The sequence below is a fragment of the Lolium perenne genome, chromosome 4 (assembly GCF_019359855.2).
Source record: "Lolium perenne isolate Kyuss_39 chromosome 4, Kyuss_2.0, whole genome shotgun sequence".
NCBI classification, from domain to species: Eukaryota; Viridiplantae; Streptophyta; class Magnoliopsida; order Poales; family Poaceae; genus Lolium; species Lolium perenne.
In genome coordinates, this window is record NC_067247.2 from 383,015,881 (window position 1) to 383,032,616 (window position 16,736).

Genomic DNA, 16,736 nt, shown 5'->3' on the forward strand with positions numbered 1-16,736 from the left:
TGTAGAGTATGCATTTATCTATTCTGTTATGTGATCAATGTTGAGAGTGTCCACTAGTGAAAGTCTGATCCCTAGGCCTTGTTCCTAAATACTGCTATCGCTGCTTGTTTACTGTTTTACTGCGTTACTACTGCTGCGTTACTACTGCTGCGTTACTACTGCTTGTTTACTGTCCTGGACAAAGCACTTTTCGGGTGCCGTTGCTACTTATTCATACCACCTGTATTTCACTATCTCTTCGCCGAACTAGTGCACCTATTAGGTGTGTTGGGGACACAAGAGACTTCTTGCTTTGTGGTTGCAGGGTTGCATGAGAGGGATATCTTTGACCTCTTCCTCCCTGAGTTCGATAAACCTTGGGTGATCCACTTAAGGGAAAACTTGCTGCTGTTCTACAAACCTCTGCTCTTGGAGGCCCAACACTGTCTACAGGAAAAGGAGGGGGCGTAGACATCAATGCCCTAGGCGCTGAAGTTTCTGCGGTCCGGGAAGGATTGGCGCTTGCCTTGCACTAGTGCAATTATCCCCTGATAATTGAGACGGATTGTTTGGAACTGGTGTTGATACTAAAAAAATAATGATGTTAATCACTCTGTCTACAGCTCTACCGTTCAAGAGATGAAGGTTCGTCAAACTTGTGTTACTCATGTGTTAAGGTGTCATAACAATAGTAGCCACTTCTTGGCTAATTATGATAGAACCCAAGCCTGTACGACATTATGGCTATCCTCTGGTAGAGGGTTTAATGAGCATATGTCATACCGATTGTAATTTCTGATATTTTTGAGTAATACATGTTCTTTCGCAAAAAAAAGGTGGAACTATAAGCCTGGAAATGTTGTTCGATGGTTATGTAACAATCAATGGCACGGGCCCTAGGATCTTGATCTTATTTTCACCCGATATGGAGGTGCGTTGGCGAGTTCATCGGCTCATGAACAAAGAGGGGGCACGATTTACCAAGGTCCGGGTCTCCGGAGTGTAAAACCCTACTTCCTACTTGTATGTTCTTGAATGGTGATGATGATTACAAGGTTGCCTTGATGGCTATGGCGTTCTGCCTATTGCTAGATTGAATCTCCTCTTCCCGGCATCCTAGCCCTTATACATGGGCTAGGTCACGATATTGATATGGGCTAGTCCTTGCTCCCCATGCCATGTGTATGGGTCTTGAAGCTTTGTGATCGCCAAATGTTCTTGAGATTTTTGGTCGTTAGCAGGTCATTAGGTGGACCTCATGTTATGTCGCATCAGGTATGCTAACTTAGGGCACTTGGACCGTGCCCATGTCTGGTCGATTTTGTGTCATAAGACTACCCACAATGGGAGTATCATAGGTAGTATCATGCATTTCATGCATGCAAAATGCTGATGTGGCAGTGCAATTAAGGATGAGAGAGAGGGTACTAGTATCATAGGTAGATACTGTATCATAGCACATAGTACTAGAAAAATTAATGTTAAGTAAATCTTGTACATATATTTGCATTGAGATTCTACAAAATAATTAATATATACAGACTATGATACTAGTATATGATACCATGCATTGTGGAGATAGTAACATGTAGTAGTATCATACGCATGATACTTCTATATGATACTATGCATTGTGACTAGTCTAATTCACCTGGATCCCAATTTTGGTTTGGAGGAAAAACAAATGTGGAACAATCAATGGCACGGGAGTTGGGATCTTGATCCTTTCAGTTTTCACCCGATATGGAGGGTGTTTGCGCTATGCTCCGCAGGTCAACTTTTCGGCCGCGAACAAAGTGTTGTGAGTCCGAGCTGTCGAACATGTCCTACAATGGAAGAACCTTGGAATCACCCAAATCTGCGTCCTCTCCGTTGGTGGCTTGGCTGCCCTCGCCGGACAGCTCCTCCAGCGACCTCCCGTTCGGCTCGGGAAGGAGACAGGTGAAAAGTATCCCCAACACATTGCACGCCGCGAGCACGAAGAGTGAGGCACGCACGCCGATACCCGACGGGTACCCGGTCTCCGCCTCATCGCTGCCGTCGGCCCTCTGCGAGGCGTACAAGAATCCAAACGACCCGACAATGGCCCCGACCTTGCCTGCCGCCGCCGATATCCCGTGACACGTCGTGCGGACGTGCGCCGGAAAAATCTCGGCCGGTATGATGAAGGTGGTACTGTTTGGCCCAAAGTTAGCAAAGAAGAAGGTGAAGGTGTACATGACCACCAGCCATATCCGCCGGCCAGGCTGCGTCAGGCTGTGGTAGAAGGTGGCCACGACGAGCATGAGGCCCTTCATCATGACGAACCCGAGGAACTGGATGGCCTTCCGGCCGACGACGTCGACGAATGCGATGGTGAACCAGTAGCCAGGGAGCGTGCCGCAGAGCGCGATGATGGCCTGCCCGCGGGCGACGCGGTACGTCTCCTCGAGCGCGCTCATGGTGCGCGCCTCGGGGACCCACTTGACGTCGTTAAAGATCTCCTCCTGGAGAATGTTCTGGGAGTAGAAGACGACATCCAGCACGAACCAGCAGGCGACGGCGCCGACGAGATGCAGGCCGTGGCGGCGGGCGAAGCGGCCGGAGAAGACCCCGTAGTCCTTGTCTTTGGTAATGATCTCGACCTTGTCCGGCTCGCCGCTGAACTCCACCTTGAGGACCTTGGACATGTCGCGCGCTGCTTTCTCGGCGTCGCGGGCGACCAGGGCCGTGTAGCGTGCCGTCTCCGGCATCATGACCCTCCAGCGGTAGGTGAAGACGGCGGGGATGGCGCCGAGCATGAGGATGATGCGCCACACGTAGTCTGCCTGCGGCGGGGTTGAGGCCAGGGGATCTTCCTCGTAAGCTGGGGGGTTGAAGCGCGCCTGGAACGTGGCCGACACGACCAAGGTGACAATGCAGCCCGCGAGAACGCCGAACCCTTCCATGGCGAAGACGGCTGCTATGAGGCTCCCCCGCGTCCTCTTGTTAGAGTACTCGGACATGATGGTGGCGGAGAGCGGGTAGTCTCCGCCAATGCCGACGCCGAGCCAGAACCGCCAGAAGCAGAGCGTGGCCATGACGCCCTCGGCGGTGTTTCCAAACGACAAGCCCGAGAGGAAGGACCCCATGATCATAAGCATGACAGTCTTGCCGTAGAACTTCTTCCGGCCGACCTTGTCGCCGAGCCAGCCGAACAAGAGCTGCCCGACGATCATGCCGCAGAATGTGACTCCGGTGATGGCCGCATCCACCCGCGGCGGGAGCCTCCCGGGGTCTGCCCGTCCCGGCACATGGTAATAGATGCGCCCCAGGAGCCTGGTGACGAGGGTTATGCAGAAGAGGTCGTACGCGTCGGCGAAGAAGCCCATGCCGGCGATCACCACCGCCCACGCGTGGTACCTCTGCGTCCTTGCCTCGTCCAGCGCGTGAAGCACCTGCAGCTGCTCCCGCGCCATCGCCGGCCGTCTCTTGGACCGGTGGGTGGCCGGTGCAACGCAAGATGCGACAAGGTGCTTGTTTCAACTTTGTACAACAAAGAATGTGAGTTAATTAAGTGAACGACAAGCCGATCGAGCCACTCAGGGAGTTATATAACCTGGCATATTGCTTTGCTTTGTTTAGTTATGGCATATATATGCAAATAGAAACAATGAGAAGATACGAGTGTTGTATAGCTGCATGTGGCTACCTTGCAGCATGTGTATGCACAAGACAAGGAACCTCCTGAACGCGTGGAGAAGGAACAAACGGGGATGGAGACTCCAAAGCACCGTTGAGTAGCCATGGTTCATTGCAGGGCCGGTGCAATGCGTCATATAGCTTCACACAATCGAATAAACGTTCGAACGGGGTGACGTTGGAAGCTAGCCGTGAGATCCTTGTGGAGAGCACCACACTCATGCCAAAACTGTTGCCGTGCTCAGTAGAACCAAATAGTTTGAGAAATATGTTTGTCCCATGCATGGGACCTCCCGTGCATGTTTGTGCTGTTGATTTCCTGCTTTAAGATTCGAACCACGCTATTACATTAGGTTTCATTACAAAACATTGTGTTTCAGTTTGGTCCGATCCAAGAGGCATTCTCAGTCTACTGTCTACTTTCTTGCAACTGTAACCGAAACGCCCTCTACAGTCTACTGTGCATAACAGGAAGAAAAAAAAAATTGGCCTTTAGATTTTCTTCACCTTAAACCACATAGTAAGCCTAACACATGGTGGTTGTTATGGAGTACCCAAAGCATACCAACATAGTACAAATACACAAACAGGTTATGCAATGGTATGGGGATTTCATTTGACAATTCAAAATTTCACCCAACACTCAAAAATTAAAACAACTTTAAGGATAAGCTAAATCAAACATGAATGGAAATCTCGAGCAACATCATGCTGGTGCACTATTAAACGTGAAGAGCACAAAACTAAGATCTGACATACAACTCTTTTCATTGCTGGTGATAACAAGAGGGTAACATCAGACACAACCAGATGATAACACAGGCATCACAACACGAACTAGAATCATCCTGCCACACCACTAGATGGCAATAGCACGCATAACTGCAGGTGTTGCTTGCAGAATCATGACCCAGTTCAACATTTGCTAACTACTACTCCAGTGCATGATCTGCAAGATCCCCATTCTTCCCCACCACCACCAGATTCTTCTCCTCCTCCACCGTCACGCCCTGATTTCTTTGCACGCAGCGTCGGCAAGAGAGCTGGGATGGCGGAGGTGTAGAGGGGAGGCACTGGTCAACGATGAGCAGGTGGAGGAAGGTCACGGCCTGGGCGCAGGGTGGCGGCGTGCCATCTGTTTCTTTGCTATATGAGCTGCCGACATTTTTACCTTAGCAGGATACATGGGCTTAGGAGGCTGAGCGGGTAGTGTCCGTCAGTCCAATATCGTGCTGCCCGTCCGCAATGCCGTTTAGCCGGACGCGGACAAACAGACTCACACGGACATCTGTTTCCACCTGCACGCTAAGCCACAATGCTTCCTGAACAGCTTTCTCAGCCTCAAAAATAAAGAGCACCAGTAACCTCATCCAGTAAAGAATTGATGGTGAGGAACGGAGAGCTTTATCTTGTGTTCCTCCGAACGCCCAGCCCAGCACAGTCAACCTATTATTATATACTATTTAGTTTGAATTAAACAGGTATGTCAGAAATGAAAAAATAAATAGACGAAATGCAGTCCCAATAACTTCTAAGATAAAATCATGTAAGTTGCCTGGGTTGCATACCCTTTTCCTAGTGAACTGATTGAAGTATGTGCATGAGCTATGTCGGCTGCGTACTCAATCTGGTAGGTTGTAGCAGATCTTCCATATGCTATATTTTCCTGAATGCTCAAGCCCAACAATGCTGCCATGCTGGTTCCTGGGACACAACCCACAACTCCTATTAGGCTTCTGAAACACTCTAGCTTCAAGTTCTTCATATCCTCTCCATCCGAAAGCACTTCATCTGCAACACATAACCACGAAAAAAAAGGTTGCAACTATAATACCTAAAGAACCCAGATACAAAAAAACTAAGGTTCGTGCAATTGCTCCATGAGAGGCATTATGCTGCTTTTACATGAACCATTTTGACCAACAAGAGGAACAGTCTGTCTAGCATGCATAGTAATGTAGAACCTAAAATCAGGATTTTGGGGCAGGAGAGGTAACTGAAGTAGACATTACAGAACTCGAATTTTCCTTGTACTGAAGATAAAGTACAACCATCCCGGTTTGCAGTAGAAATTGAATGTTTCATCATTTCATAGAGTCTGTATGCAACATAGAAGTTTGTTGCTGATTAAGTCCACTGCAAACAATGAAGAGCATTGGACAAGATGATTATCAGTGCAAAAGTGTACATGTAAGCAGATCTCTTACAATTAACATCCACTCAGAATAATATAGCAAACAGCCCAACTGCAATTTCACCACAATTGGCCGTTCCATGAGAGATAACAAACCTGCCGACCCAAAAGTTGCAAGGCACAAGAGCATATGGCAAGCACATATGTATATCCGAGACCAAGACCATCCAACAGACTTATCAGAATCCATAGCGCAGAGCTGCATGCTTGCAGTGAAGTCTCATAAGAATATTTTTCCCAGGGTCTTGTTTGTGGAGGAATGCAAAGTCCTAATGTATAAGATTGCCTGCAAAACAAGCAGTGCTCAGGTGGACATACGACTTCAGCTAGCTGATGGATGCAACTCTAGAAACCAAGCATACTCAGTTTGCAACTAACATTATCAATAAAAAGGTAGACATGTTTCACTTTCTTATTGGTACACAAGCAAGTTAAATATACCTGTTCAGCAAAGATTGCTGCCTCACCATATTTATCCTGAATATTTTCTGCCAGCTTGCAGAGAAATATGTTTGATATTCCTCCTGCAGCAACAATGAAGGGTCCAGCCATCCAGTAACCAAAGTCAAACGAACTATATGCACAGTATACCAACCAATGATATGATCACCAAAAAAATGTAGCCATGCTGTGGAATGGACTATATAACAGCAAGACAAACTCTAGAATGGTTCAACAGACTATATAACATGTATGTAATTACGCACGCAATTCATTATAAACAATTAAGAAGGTTCAGCAAAAAAAAAAAACTCACTTTCTCACTCAGAGAAGACTGAATGAGCAAGACATCAACACAGCACTTGACTGACCATACAGTACCAAGGAAACATCTGAGGTGGCCGTCAAAGTCCACATAGCTTCACCAGCATTGTGCAAGCTCCACCTACATGCATGCACTACATATCCTATTGGGACTACGTAGCATATATGGGGGCGGTACCTTTTTTTGCACAACTAGACCAAGTACAGCACAAGCTTCCATCTCGACATTAGGTAAGGGAAATGCGATGTGTTATGGTTGTTTTGGTTTTTCTTATATTCTTTCCTTCCATGTAAGTTTACACAATTGACTGTAAAAATATGTTCATTTTACAACAGAGATTCCTGTTCCTGGTGATATGATATGCGCCTGAAAGGGCTATTTCACCTGCAACCCTTAATGCTCAACTTTATTATTCTTATTCAAGTATCTCGAGTAAAATTAAGGGAGAACTTGCCAAAAATGGGCATATTACGATCTCTTTATAATTAAAAAAAAATATCTAGGCTGCTTCAGCAGACGCGCTAAAATTTACTACGTGTCCGAATGTGTTTTTACTGACGAAATAAATGCAAGTACACCGAGCCAATCAAGACACAAGTTTTTTGCTTCATCTAGGAGAACAGTTTTGTGTCCACAGCATATTATCTTATGCAGAAATACAACAGGTAAAGGCATATTTTAATACAGAAATCAGAAGGCAAGAAAATAGTACTGTGCGAATGCAGGAAGATAGAAGAAAAATGGTAGTTTGTACCTTGACTTTTCCTCGGCTCAGCTATGCTAGGAACCAGTTTTGCTCTACTTGGCCATGCTATGTCAATCACTGTAAACAAGGTCAACATGGATTGAACCACGCTTAGTACCTCATTGTCCACAACCATAACAACATCTCAGGATTGAACCATACATATGCTTCATTGCTCACTCTCCACAAGTGTGCATCAGCCATTAGGCTCATTGAATCAAAGGGCATTGTATGCCGCAGCTGTAAGGTACAGAAAAGGCTACCTGTACATAATACGTGCAATCTAATGCATATTATCAAATAATAATTGATCACCAGCTATCCAGAAATTGATGGAGATCAACCATAACCATGTTAATTTCATTCCATAAACATTAAGTTGTACTGGCCTATTACTATTTCTGAACAAGATATGACGAATCTTGTCAGAGGCCACCAGCAGAGGGGATTTTTTCCCAGGAAACATATCGTAGTAAGGGCACTCCATTAACAAGAAAACGACTATGCAAAAAAAAAGTTACCTTTCTTTGGTCTCATATGCAGAGGATAGGATATTAAATTCCTTTGGGCATAGCATAACAAACATCATAGCTACTTCAGTTGAATGCAGTTATTCATACCAGAATCAATTAAATGCGCCCGTAAAAAACATACTCCGTACTTAAATATTCAAACACCACATCTTACACAAGGAAAAAAAGTTGATAGGTAAGCTATACGTAGACAGTGAACATAGCTAAAAACAGACTGCTGATATTATGCCAAAAAAATCTCTTCATATTCCCAAACATTAATGCCGTTCAGTATTTGGTTAACAGAGGGGGAGATTAAAATAACTCCATGATAGAGAAAAGCTTCGCTGGCAACCAAGAACAAAAGAGTACCCTATTCGGCCTCAGATATTAGTAATACTAGTGAACTCTATAGTTTGTCAGTGACAACCTGACATAACATGTTGGTGGAGTACCCACCAGAACCACCCAAAATGGTAACCTGGTAAGTGGTACGCTGAGCAAGGAAACCGATAAATGGCAAAACCTTCATTCTCACATAATTAAAGATATCTAACTATATTTTGGCATTACTAGAAAGGGTCAACTCTGGAGCAAGATTCGGAATCCACAGTTTCGCTTCAAAACGGCACGTTACAGTCCAGATGTTACTCCCTCCGTTTCATACTAGTTGTCGCAGATATGGATGTATCTATACACGAAATGCGTCTAGATACATCCAAATCAGCGACAACTAATATGTCCCCTTGGCATGGTGATTTGTACGCATCAATAACAGAACTAATGGAATTGGAATATGAATGGTGGAAAATAAATACAGTTGCTGATTTGTGTGCATGTTAGATTTCCAACATGGGAGATATGAGGTATCATATATTGGATAAAGGGATAGGAACAGAAGAGTCTCCCTGAACAAAACGGCCAAATTTGCAGACAAGCAAACAAAATGTAGCAGTATCACCAATTCCAAGTTTTAGATAAGAACAACAGCTGATATCAGATTCTTTTGGGACATACAGAATGACAATGTCTCTTCCTCACACTATCGGAATCATTGTTGAGATGACAGGACACATGGCCAGATGCCATACAAGATAATTTAGGAATGACTAGCCCCAGTCCGATCATTGTATCAAAAGGTAATTGTCAAAAGCAATAGAAGCTAGAACTCTACAGAAACTAGCAAATGCCAACAAATATATGCTTCAAAACAGCAGGTCAACACAGGCATACTGGAGTCAGCATCCACTGTTTTAATCAGCATTTAGAAGTTGCCTCTTCCTCCTGAAGAAGTTCTTTAGAAATAGCAGCTGGGTCTACCTCATAGCTATCTTTGGGGACATTTGGAGCTTCTTCCCCAGACATCCTGTAAACAGGAACCTGATGTGAAAACCGAAACATCTCTTCTTTTGGAATCCTCTTGATGGCATCACTGTCCTGATGATGCTGGAACACTGTTCGAAATCCAGTAACCTTAACTAAGGGAATGACAGAAATACCATGATCTTCATCATAATCATCCAGTACCTCAACCAGATCATAGACATGAAGCACATTATCAGGAGTATCTCCATTCCAATCTGGGGACCAATTTCGGTACAAAGCCCAGATATCACCTTTCCGTGGATAAATTTTGACCACCCCACGAGGACCTTTCTCCCATTTAATCTGGTGAGAGAACATGTTGATTATATCTATGGTTTCATATTTACCAATCCAGAAATCACCACATGTCTTTATGAAGCCGGATGAAACCCAACCCAACGGTCCAAATTCACTGTTTGTCCTCGATGCGAGATAACTTATCTTGACCTTAAACGGATTCAAGGAGATAAGTTTCTGAATATATGCGTAATAACGAGGCATACCATCTTCATCATCATATGAAGCCCAAATTTGATCACTTTGAAAAGACTTCTCAGTACGATCCTTATCAAAATCATGGAAATCAGGATCAGGAACAGTATAAGAGAAAGGGTCATCATCTTTGTTTTCAGCGCCTGTGCTGTTAGCAGAACCAATCTCCTCTGGATCAGCGCAAATACCATCATCTGATGCATGAGTTTCATTACCCTCAACATGTTTTTTGCTCGCTTTTACATCAAGAGTAACTTGAAAAGGTTTACTTCTCATCTCCTCTAGCTTCCCCCTCAAATCGCTCTTCATCTTGTCAATCAAAATTCTCCTAATGTCTGGCTGAGAGAAAGTCTTAGTTAAGCTGATCCGAGTAAAAGGCTTGGATCTCCAATTGGGTACACCATTAACACCTTGAAATTCAAAGGCTCCACTGTTGGCTGAAAATGGTATATTACCACCTGGCATTCTAACATAATTGGCCCATGGACCTGAGAAAATGGAGGAAGAACCAACTCCAGCTTCTTTACCCACAGTTTTCATCTTCTTTCCAGATGCACCATCATCCATTCCATGGTTAAAATTCTCCATATTTGCTTGCCTTTTTAGAGGATTGTGCTTCCTTTGAAGAGCATCTTCCCTTCTTGCTCCTCCTTGTGCCTCCTCCCTCTCTCTCTTAACTTTCTCATACGTCTGATGAACCATGTTAGCAGCTTGAGCAGCAGCAGATGATGATGCAGTAGCACTAGCTGCACCAGCTGCCCTTGAGAACGGACCCCACTGGAATTTTTTGCCAGTGCTTGATTCTTGAGTTGCACCACCGATGTTTGAATCCCGTACTACATGAACATTCTCAGTTGGTGGCACTGGGACCTCTTTTGCTAGAAATGGCTCACGGCAGCTAGGGCAGCGAAGATTGTGATTTAAATACATTTTGAGATATTCAAGATTCATCTTGCATTTGTTGCAAGAGGTCCAAAATGTAGGATGTGTTGCTGGAGGTGGAGATGGACCAGGAGCCTGATGGTGAGGAGGCGGGCGCTGTGGGGGTGGGGGCGGGCGCTGGCGCTGGCGCACTGCAGATGTTGCTGATCCTGTCTTTTGGTTGTTTGCCCTTGCCTTGGAAGCGGGTGCTTTGGCTGCAAAATGATCGAAGCCGTTGGCTGCACCCGGAGTTACACTTGTCTTACTCGGTTGACATGTCTTCTGCTGTAGAACAATTAATTTCCTTTTTTGGTCGTACAGCGCTCTCTTGGTTTTATCGGACAGCACATTCCACGCCTCTTTAACCATCTGGAAAGCACCCTCAGCACCCACAGACTTGTTCTTGTCGGGATGGAGCTTGAGCAGCAAATCCCTGTACTTCTTCTTCACAGTTTCATCATCTGCAAACGTGTCCACGGAAAGGATAGAGTACCAGTCCTTCTCGCCAGCAATCTTCACCTCCGAAGAAAGGTAAACATCCAAGGTGGAGTTCAGCTGCTCAATGCCTTTGAGATCGGGAAAGAGTGTCTTGGCCTTGAGTGCGAATTTTTTCGCCCCCTGCAGGTCCCTGGACTCGAACTTCCTCTCTGCAATTTCCTTCGCCCTAAGGGCCTCATCCTTATTGCACTCCATTCCACCGCAGCTTGAAAAGGTACAAACAGCAGTCACGACGGATTCCGACAAATATCAGATCTCAGAGCCCCGCGACATCTTCCACCAATCAGCGCCGAGCGTTTCACGAAACGACAACCTTCCAAACCCTGCATAAAATGGAACCGAAAAAATCATATTCAAGTAACTGCAGACAAAAGATCTTTTTACAAATACAGCCCTCTCCAGCTTGACCGGACACTGAACTCAAACATTGCCCTAGCTAGAGTCATGCAGGATCAAATTGATTATCATACAGAATTTTAGTACAATTAAGCCATCCGGGTGCCCAACTTGAATTATAACTAGACAAAACTCAAGCAACTGCCTAGTGCCCAACCGGTGACAGGGGCGGCCCTAGATGGCGTGCCGGGTGTGCACCTGCACATCACGCCCAGGGGCTGCCTGCCCGGTCGAGGGCTAAAGCTCATCCTCGAGCTCCGCCGTGCGTCGGCGACGACCTCCGAGCGCCGCATCAGCGACCGGGGGAAGGGGATCTGGCGCCGCCGCTCGCTTTTAGGGTTAGGGCTCCGTAGCCGCTCGCGCGAGCGGCCCGGGAGCAGTTGTATGCTGGTTGATTTAACTAGGAATCACTGGACGAAAGCAATCTCATACCTCAACACCGCGGACGCGATGTCCCGACGAGGAAGAAGGTGATACGGCGATGGCTGCGGCGACGCGCGTGAGCGGCGGTGGTGGTTTGGAGTTTAGGCCTCGGCGGTGAGGTATGGCACGGCGGCGACGCGCGTGGGAGGCCTTGGTGGTGGGGGAGGGAGATGATGCGTCGGAGGTGACGGCGGCAGCTATAGGGCTCCCTCGCTGGTAGAGCAGAGTTCGGTGGTACACTGCCGGCCCGCTCGCCCAGATTCGGCCCACAAACATGTGAATGAGATGGTTACTTCGGGAAAAGACCAGTTCGCCCTCGCAAATTGTCACATTTTACAACTCCAAATCTGGTCAGCACAATTCCAAAGGGCGACCGCTTTAGCACGCGAAGACGTTCAACCATGTCCAGCGGCACCCCCATTCGGACACAAACTAGTTTTCCTCTTTTTTTTTTCTTTTTTACCTCTATCTAAATTCAACACAAATTTAACTATGCTACCGAATTACAAATAATATTTGCACCAGCAACTGGTGTTGGGGATTCGTAACAGAAAACAAAAACAAAAAAATCTAACTAACGCAACCCGATTGCCCAGATCTATCTAGAAGCAATGCAGTAACTGAGAAGATTTCGGTGACTTTACCCTCGTAGATCGAAAACGGTTAACGTTTCGCTAGAGCGTGGTTGATGTAGTCGTACTCGTCGCAGATCTCATTGTCGTGATGAAGTCTTCTCGTGCGACGTCCAGTGCAGCAAGTGCAACACCTTGTAGAGGAAGAAGATCTTCTGGATCCGAATCCCGGAAGCGCTCCCACGTACCAAGTGGAGTACTCCCTCCGTGCGGAGCTCTTCGAGGAACAACGTGTGGAGATAGAACTAGAGAGAGGGAAAAGCAGATCCCAAAGGGGGCTCTCCTTTTCCTCAAGAGAAATTGTGTGCTCTCATCCTCCCAATGCATCCACCTTATATAGGGGGAGGAGGATGGGGTTGGTGCGCCCCCAAACCCTAGCCGCCCCACCCACAAAGCCCATGTGAGGGTTTGGTCGACTGGCCCATGCGGAGGTGGTCGGTTGGGCCACTAAGGGCCCATGCGCCCCCTCCCACCACCCAAAACCCTAGCCGCCCCTGTTGGGGGGATAACCCCCGGTATGCCAAAGGCATGCCAAACCGGATGGTTTGAGCCATCGAGATACCGGTTTAATGTTCTTGCCGGAAGCCTAGTAGGAATCCGGAAGAGCAAGGCTAAGCCGGTATCCCCAAAGGGGTATGCCGGGACCCGGTATAAAAGATACCGGAAAGGAGAGCCTGTCGGCAGGACTGGTCAAAGATTCTCTTCAGAGCAAGAAGACAAGGATGAGCCAAGCCAAGTAACTTTATTCAGAGCCCTGGCGCCAAAGAGAGAGGTGACGGAGAAAGAAGCCGGGACGTCGGCCTTCTATGATAAAAGAAGGCCTCGGTGTCATCTATGATTAAAGTAGCTTTGTACAAGAGCAGTTAAAGTAGCTTTGTACAAGAACTCGTAAAGTAGTTTGTCCAGTCAAAGATGCCATTAGGGTTTCTTGCAGTGTAAGCCACCCTCTCCCCTATATAAGGAGAGGGGGCAGCCCATCTTCACGGGCAAGTATGTACGCGTGTATGTAGGAAGGCAGAGCCTGTAACTCGTGTGAATATATGAACATGGTGATCTAGAGGGAGTTCTTCCTTGTGTCTTGTTTCTTCAACCTCTGGCCTTGGCCAGGTTCTTGAGGAAACCATCCGGAATCTCTTCCCACCTGATCGCAAACCCTCCCCCGAATCCTCTTGCGTCCATTCGACCCCAATCTAAGCCATCCTATGGCATCTGCTCGTTCACCACGACGACAGTTGGCGCCCACCGTGGGGCATGAAGTGGCGCTTGATGGAGTTCACATTCGGGCGGGCGTTCTCGAGATCTCCGGCGAGCGTACGGTGTCCGCGTTGGTGCAGAGCATCTACGCCATGGACTTCATCAGCGACAACGCGGGCTGCTTCGCCAACGGCGGCGTCTTCCCCAAGAACGGCCGCATCATCGAGTTCGGCAGCCATCGCGTCTACTTCGGCACCGTCCCCGTGCGCCAGCGCCTCTCGCCGGTGCTGGTGGCACCGGACCCGCCAAGATGGCTCTGTGCCGCCGTGGCCGCCGGCAGCGTCGAGGTAATGAGGACCGGAGTGGCTGGTGCAGGAACGGAGGTTGCGGCTGACGGTGCCGGTCGCGCGGTTTCGACCCGTGCGGCTAAGCCACCGCTGGAGCGCGGCGCAGGCGCAGCAGGAGCATCATCCGCGCCACCGGAGACACCGCTCCAGGCGGCGATGAACGTCCTCGCCACCCCCATCGCGCAGAACATCGATCCGGCAGCGGCTCAGGCGGAGCTGGAGGCGCAGCGCCAGAAGATGCTGGAGAGCGGCAAGGACATCGTCAGGGCCCAGCGTGAGTTGAACCTAACCGTGCGTGAGTATAACGCGGCCCATGGCTTTGCTTCTGTTAGCGCGCATGCTGCTAGGATGCCGGAAAACCGGCTAAAAGCTCGCAACCTAGATCAAGATTTGCGCAAAGAGATTCTTACCGGCAAGAGCGCCTCTGCATCTGTTAGCATCGTGGAAAAGCCTAAGTATAGCAGCCCGGATAAAACTATAAAAGCTGCTAAAGCCGCTGTAGAGCTGTGCGAGTCGCTTTCCGGAGAGGCTTTGGTAAAGCAGCAAGAGCGTGTTAGAGAGCTGCTGGAAACCATTGAGCAGCAAAATGCTGAGCAGTTGGCTAAGCTGAACAAGGCAGCGGCCTCAAAATCCGCGCGTTCAACAAAGAATGCCGGTAGCAAATCCCATGGGCAGGCTTCGTCCCCACATCCGGATAGAAGGAGAGAAAAAGAAGTGAATGCGCAGCAGATGACTGTGTACGATCCGGTTCTTGCCGGAAAGCAACAAGCCGGGCAACACGATGCCGGTAGAAAAAGCCAAGGGGCAGAGCGAGGCTACGCCAGAGGCTATGCCGGAAACAATCATACCGGTAGATACGAGACCGGGCAAAACTATCGAGCTGCAAGGGCAGCGTACGAGGAGGAGGAAATAGATCCCCCAAAGTATCGGCAGGCAAGGGCCGCGGTACCGGAATGTCACGATGAAGCCGATTCCACGAGACCGGCAGCATACCGGAACCCATTGAGAGAACGCCTGGGAGAGAGATACTTACCGGAACGGGATGCGAGGCACCGTCTGGATAGAGTGTACTTGTCAGAAATGGTCGAGGAGGAAGGTCCTCCAGGTCCAAAGTGTTTTGGCCCAAGGATCATGAAAGAAAAACCACCAGTTCGCAACTTTATGTTGCCCCGTGACACAAAGACGTATGACGGCACCACGAAGCCGGAAGATTGGCTCGCGGATTACGTGACCGCGGTATACGTTGCAGGCGGTGGAGGAACCGTAGCAGGAGGAGGAAACCGGCGTTGGGCCGTGAGGATCATACCATCGTTTTTGGTTGGACCGGCAAGAATCTGGCTAAACAACTTGCCGGCAGGAAGCATAAATGGCTGGCTGGATTTTGAGGAGGCCTTTGTGAGCAATTTCAGCAAGACCTATCGGAGGCCAAACGGGCCGCAGCAACTTGCTGTGCGTGCGGCGCCGAACGAAACAGACCGGGATTATCTAGCCCGGTGGAACACCACAAGGAACTCCTGTGAGGGGGTGATCGAGGCACAAGCCATTGCTTGGTTTAGCAAAGGATGCAGAAGAGGTTCACCGTTGTGGCAAAAGTTGCAGCGCAACATGCCGACAACGTTGGCGAGAGATGATACGTGTGGCGGATAGCTATGCGTTGGGAGACCCAACGCAACCGGCAAGGCAACCGGAGCCGGAACAGTGCGCCACGAACAACACCGGACAACCGGAATAACAAAAGAAGGGAAGATTTTCCGGATCGAAGGTACGGTCCGCAGCAAGTTCTGCCGTGCAGAAAACTTTGAGGCCGGCGACCCAGAGGCAAAAAACCGGATCGCAGCCATGGGCGGGTCCTAAGAAACAATGGGTGGAAAAGAAACCACGGGTCCGGAAGAAGAAGCGGCAAGAACCCACGAAATACACCATGGAAGCTGCCATGGATCAACCTTGCCGGTGGCACACGCCGAATCCGGCACATCCGTCGAACCATCTGACGAAGGATTGTACCTGGACCAAGTACTTGATGCAAAAAGGAACAGTGAAAGATGCGCGGCCACCGCAAGACATGCCGCGGCAGCAACAACAGCTACCGCCACCACCACCACTTACCGGGCCAAACGCCTTACCGGTGCAGCCAAACCGGCAGCAGTACCAGCAAGTTAACCGGGTGGAGCAAAATGATAACCAGCCACCTCCACCGGCACCTTTAGGCCGGAATGTTTACGAAGATCCGCATCTGTCTTTGTGTTGTCTTTGTCATCGAGCCAACAGACCAAGCAAAGTGTACACCGGCGGTCCATGGAGGTCAATCTTTGTGATGCCGGCAGTTCCCAAGTACATGGTGTGGTCCAATCAGGAAATTACCTGGTCATCCAAGGATCACCCAAAGATCATGCCGAATCCGGGTGGATATGCTCTTGTTGTGGACCCGATCATGAAAGGGCCGCAAACTCGAGTGAAGTTCAGCAAGGTGCTGATAGACAATGGCGAGCATCAACATCATGTACAAGCACACCATGCAAACGCCGGGCATAACAGAAAACATGCTTCACCCAACGCGCACAACGTTCCATGGGATCGTCCCGGCTTGTCCTGTGCCCCGATAGGAAAAGTTC

The 16,736-nt window shown here is 48.4% G+C and overlaps 3 protein-coding genes across 4 annotated transcripts; all 3 read right to left on the bottom strand.

Annotated features, from left to right (window-relative positions):
- Positions 1-1,697: 1,697 nt before the first annotated feature.
- Positions 1,698-3,416, bottom strand: LOC127349259 (probable inorganic phosphate transporter 1-4). The gene has a single exon (XM_051375018.1). The coding sequence runs from the start codon at positions 3,414-3,416 to the stop codon at positions 1,806-1,808; it is 1,611 nt and encodes a 536-aa protein (XP_051230978.1). The 3' UTR covers positions 1,698-1,805.
- An 891-nt stretch (positions 3,417-4,307) lies between these two features.
- LOC127297266 (ABC transporter B family member 20-like) lies at positions 4,308-8,650 on the bottom strand. Its single transcript, XM_051327562.2, has 4 exons — positions 6,275-8,650; positions 5,930-6,119; positions 5,208-5,430; positions 4,308-5,085 (listed from the first exon to the last, which is right to left on the bottom strand). Exons 2-4 carry the CDS (start codon positions 6,036-6,038, stop codon positions 4,830-4,832), a joined length of 588 nt encoding a protein of 195 aa, XP_051183522.1. The 5' UTR covers positions 6,039-6,119; positions 6,275-8,650; the 3' UTR covers positions 4,308-4,829.
- Positions 8,651-8,805: 155 nt separating this feature from the next.
- LOC127297265 (uncharacterized) lies at positions 8,806-12,207 on the bottom strand. Of its 2 annotated transcripts, none has more exons than XM_051327560.1 (2): positions 11,961-12,207; positions 8,806-11,455 (listed from the first exon to the last, which is right to left on the bottom strand). In XM_051327560.1, the coding sequence occupies exon 2, from the start codon at positions 11,325-11,327 to the stop codon at positions 9,114-9,116; it is 2,214 nt and encodes a 737-aa protein (XP_051183520.1). In that variant the 5' UTR covers positions 11,328-11,455; positions 11,961-12,207; the 3' UTR covers positions 8,806-9,113. The 2 variants fall into 2 exon arrangements, with proteins under 2 accessions (XP_051183520.1, XP_051183521.1); XM_051327561.2 differs by lacking the exon at positions 11,961-12,207 and adding an exon at positions 11,727-11,915.
- Between the last annotated feature and the right edge of the window lie 4,529 nt (positions 12,208-16,736).

What these genes read in the sequence shown, in the direction of transcription:
- LOC127297266 (XM_051327562.2), bottom strand. Translation starts at nt 6,038, where the DNA reads ATGCAGCTCTGCGCTATGGATTCTGATAAGTCTGTTGGATGGTCTTGG. An exon ending in TGCAACTTTTGGGTCGGCAG is followed by an intron (nt 5,431 to 5,929) that starts GTTTGTTATCTC and finishes TATGTGTTGCAG; the next exon opens with ATGAAGTGCTTTCGGATGGA. An exon ending in ATCAGTTCACTAGGAAAAGG is followed by an intron (nt 5,086 to 5,207) that starts GTATGCAACCCA and finishes ATATAATAATAG; the next exon opens with GTTGACTGTGCTGGGCTGGG.
- LOC127297265 (XM_051327560.1), bottom strand. Translation starts at nt 11,327, where the DNA reads ATGGAGTGCAATAAGGATGAGGCCCTTAGGGCGAAGGAAATTGCAGAG.
- LOC127349259 (XM_051375018.1), bottom strand. Translation starts at nt 3,416, where the DNA reads ATGGCGCGGGAGCAGCTGCAGGTGCTTCACGCGCTGGACGAGGCAAGG.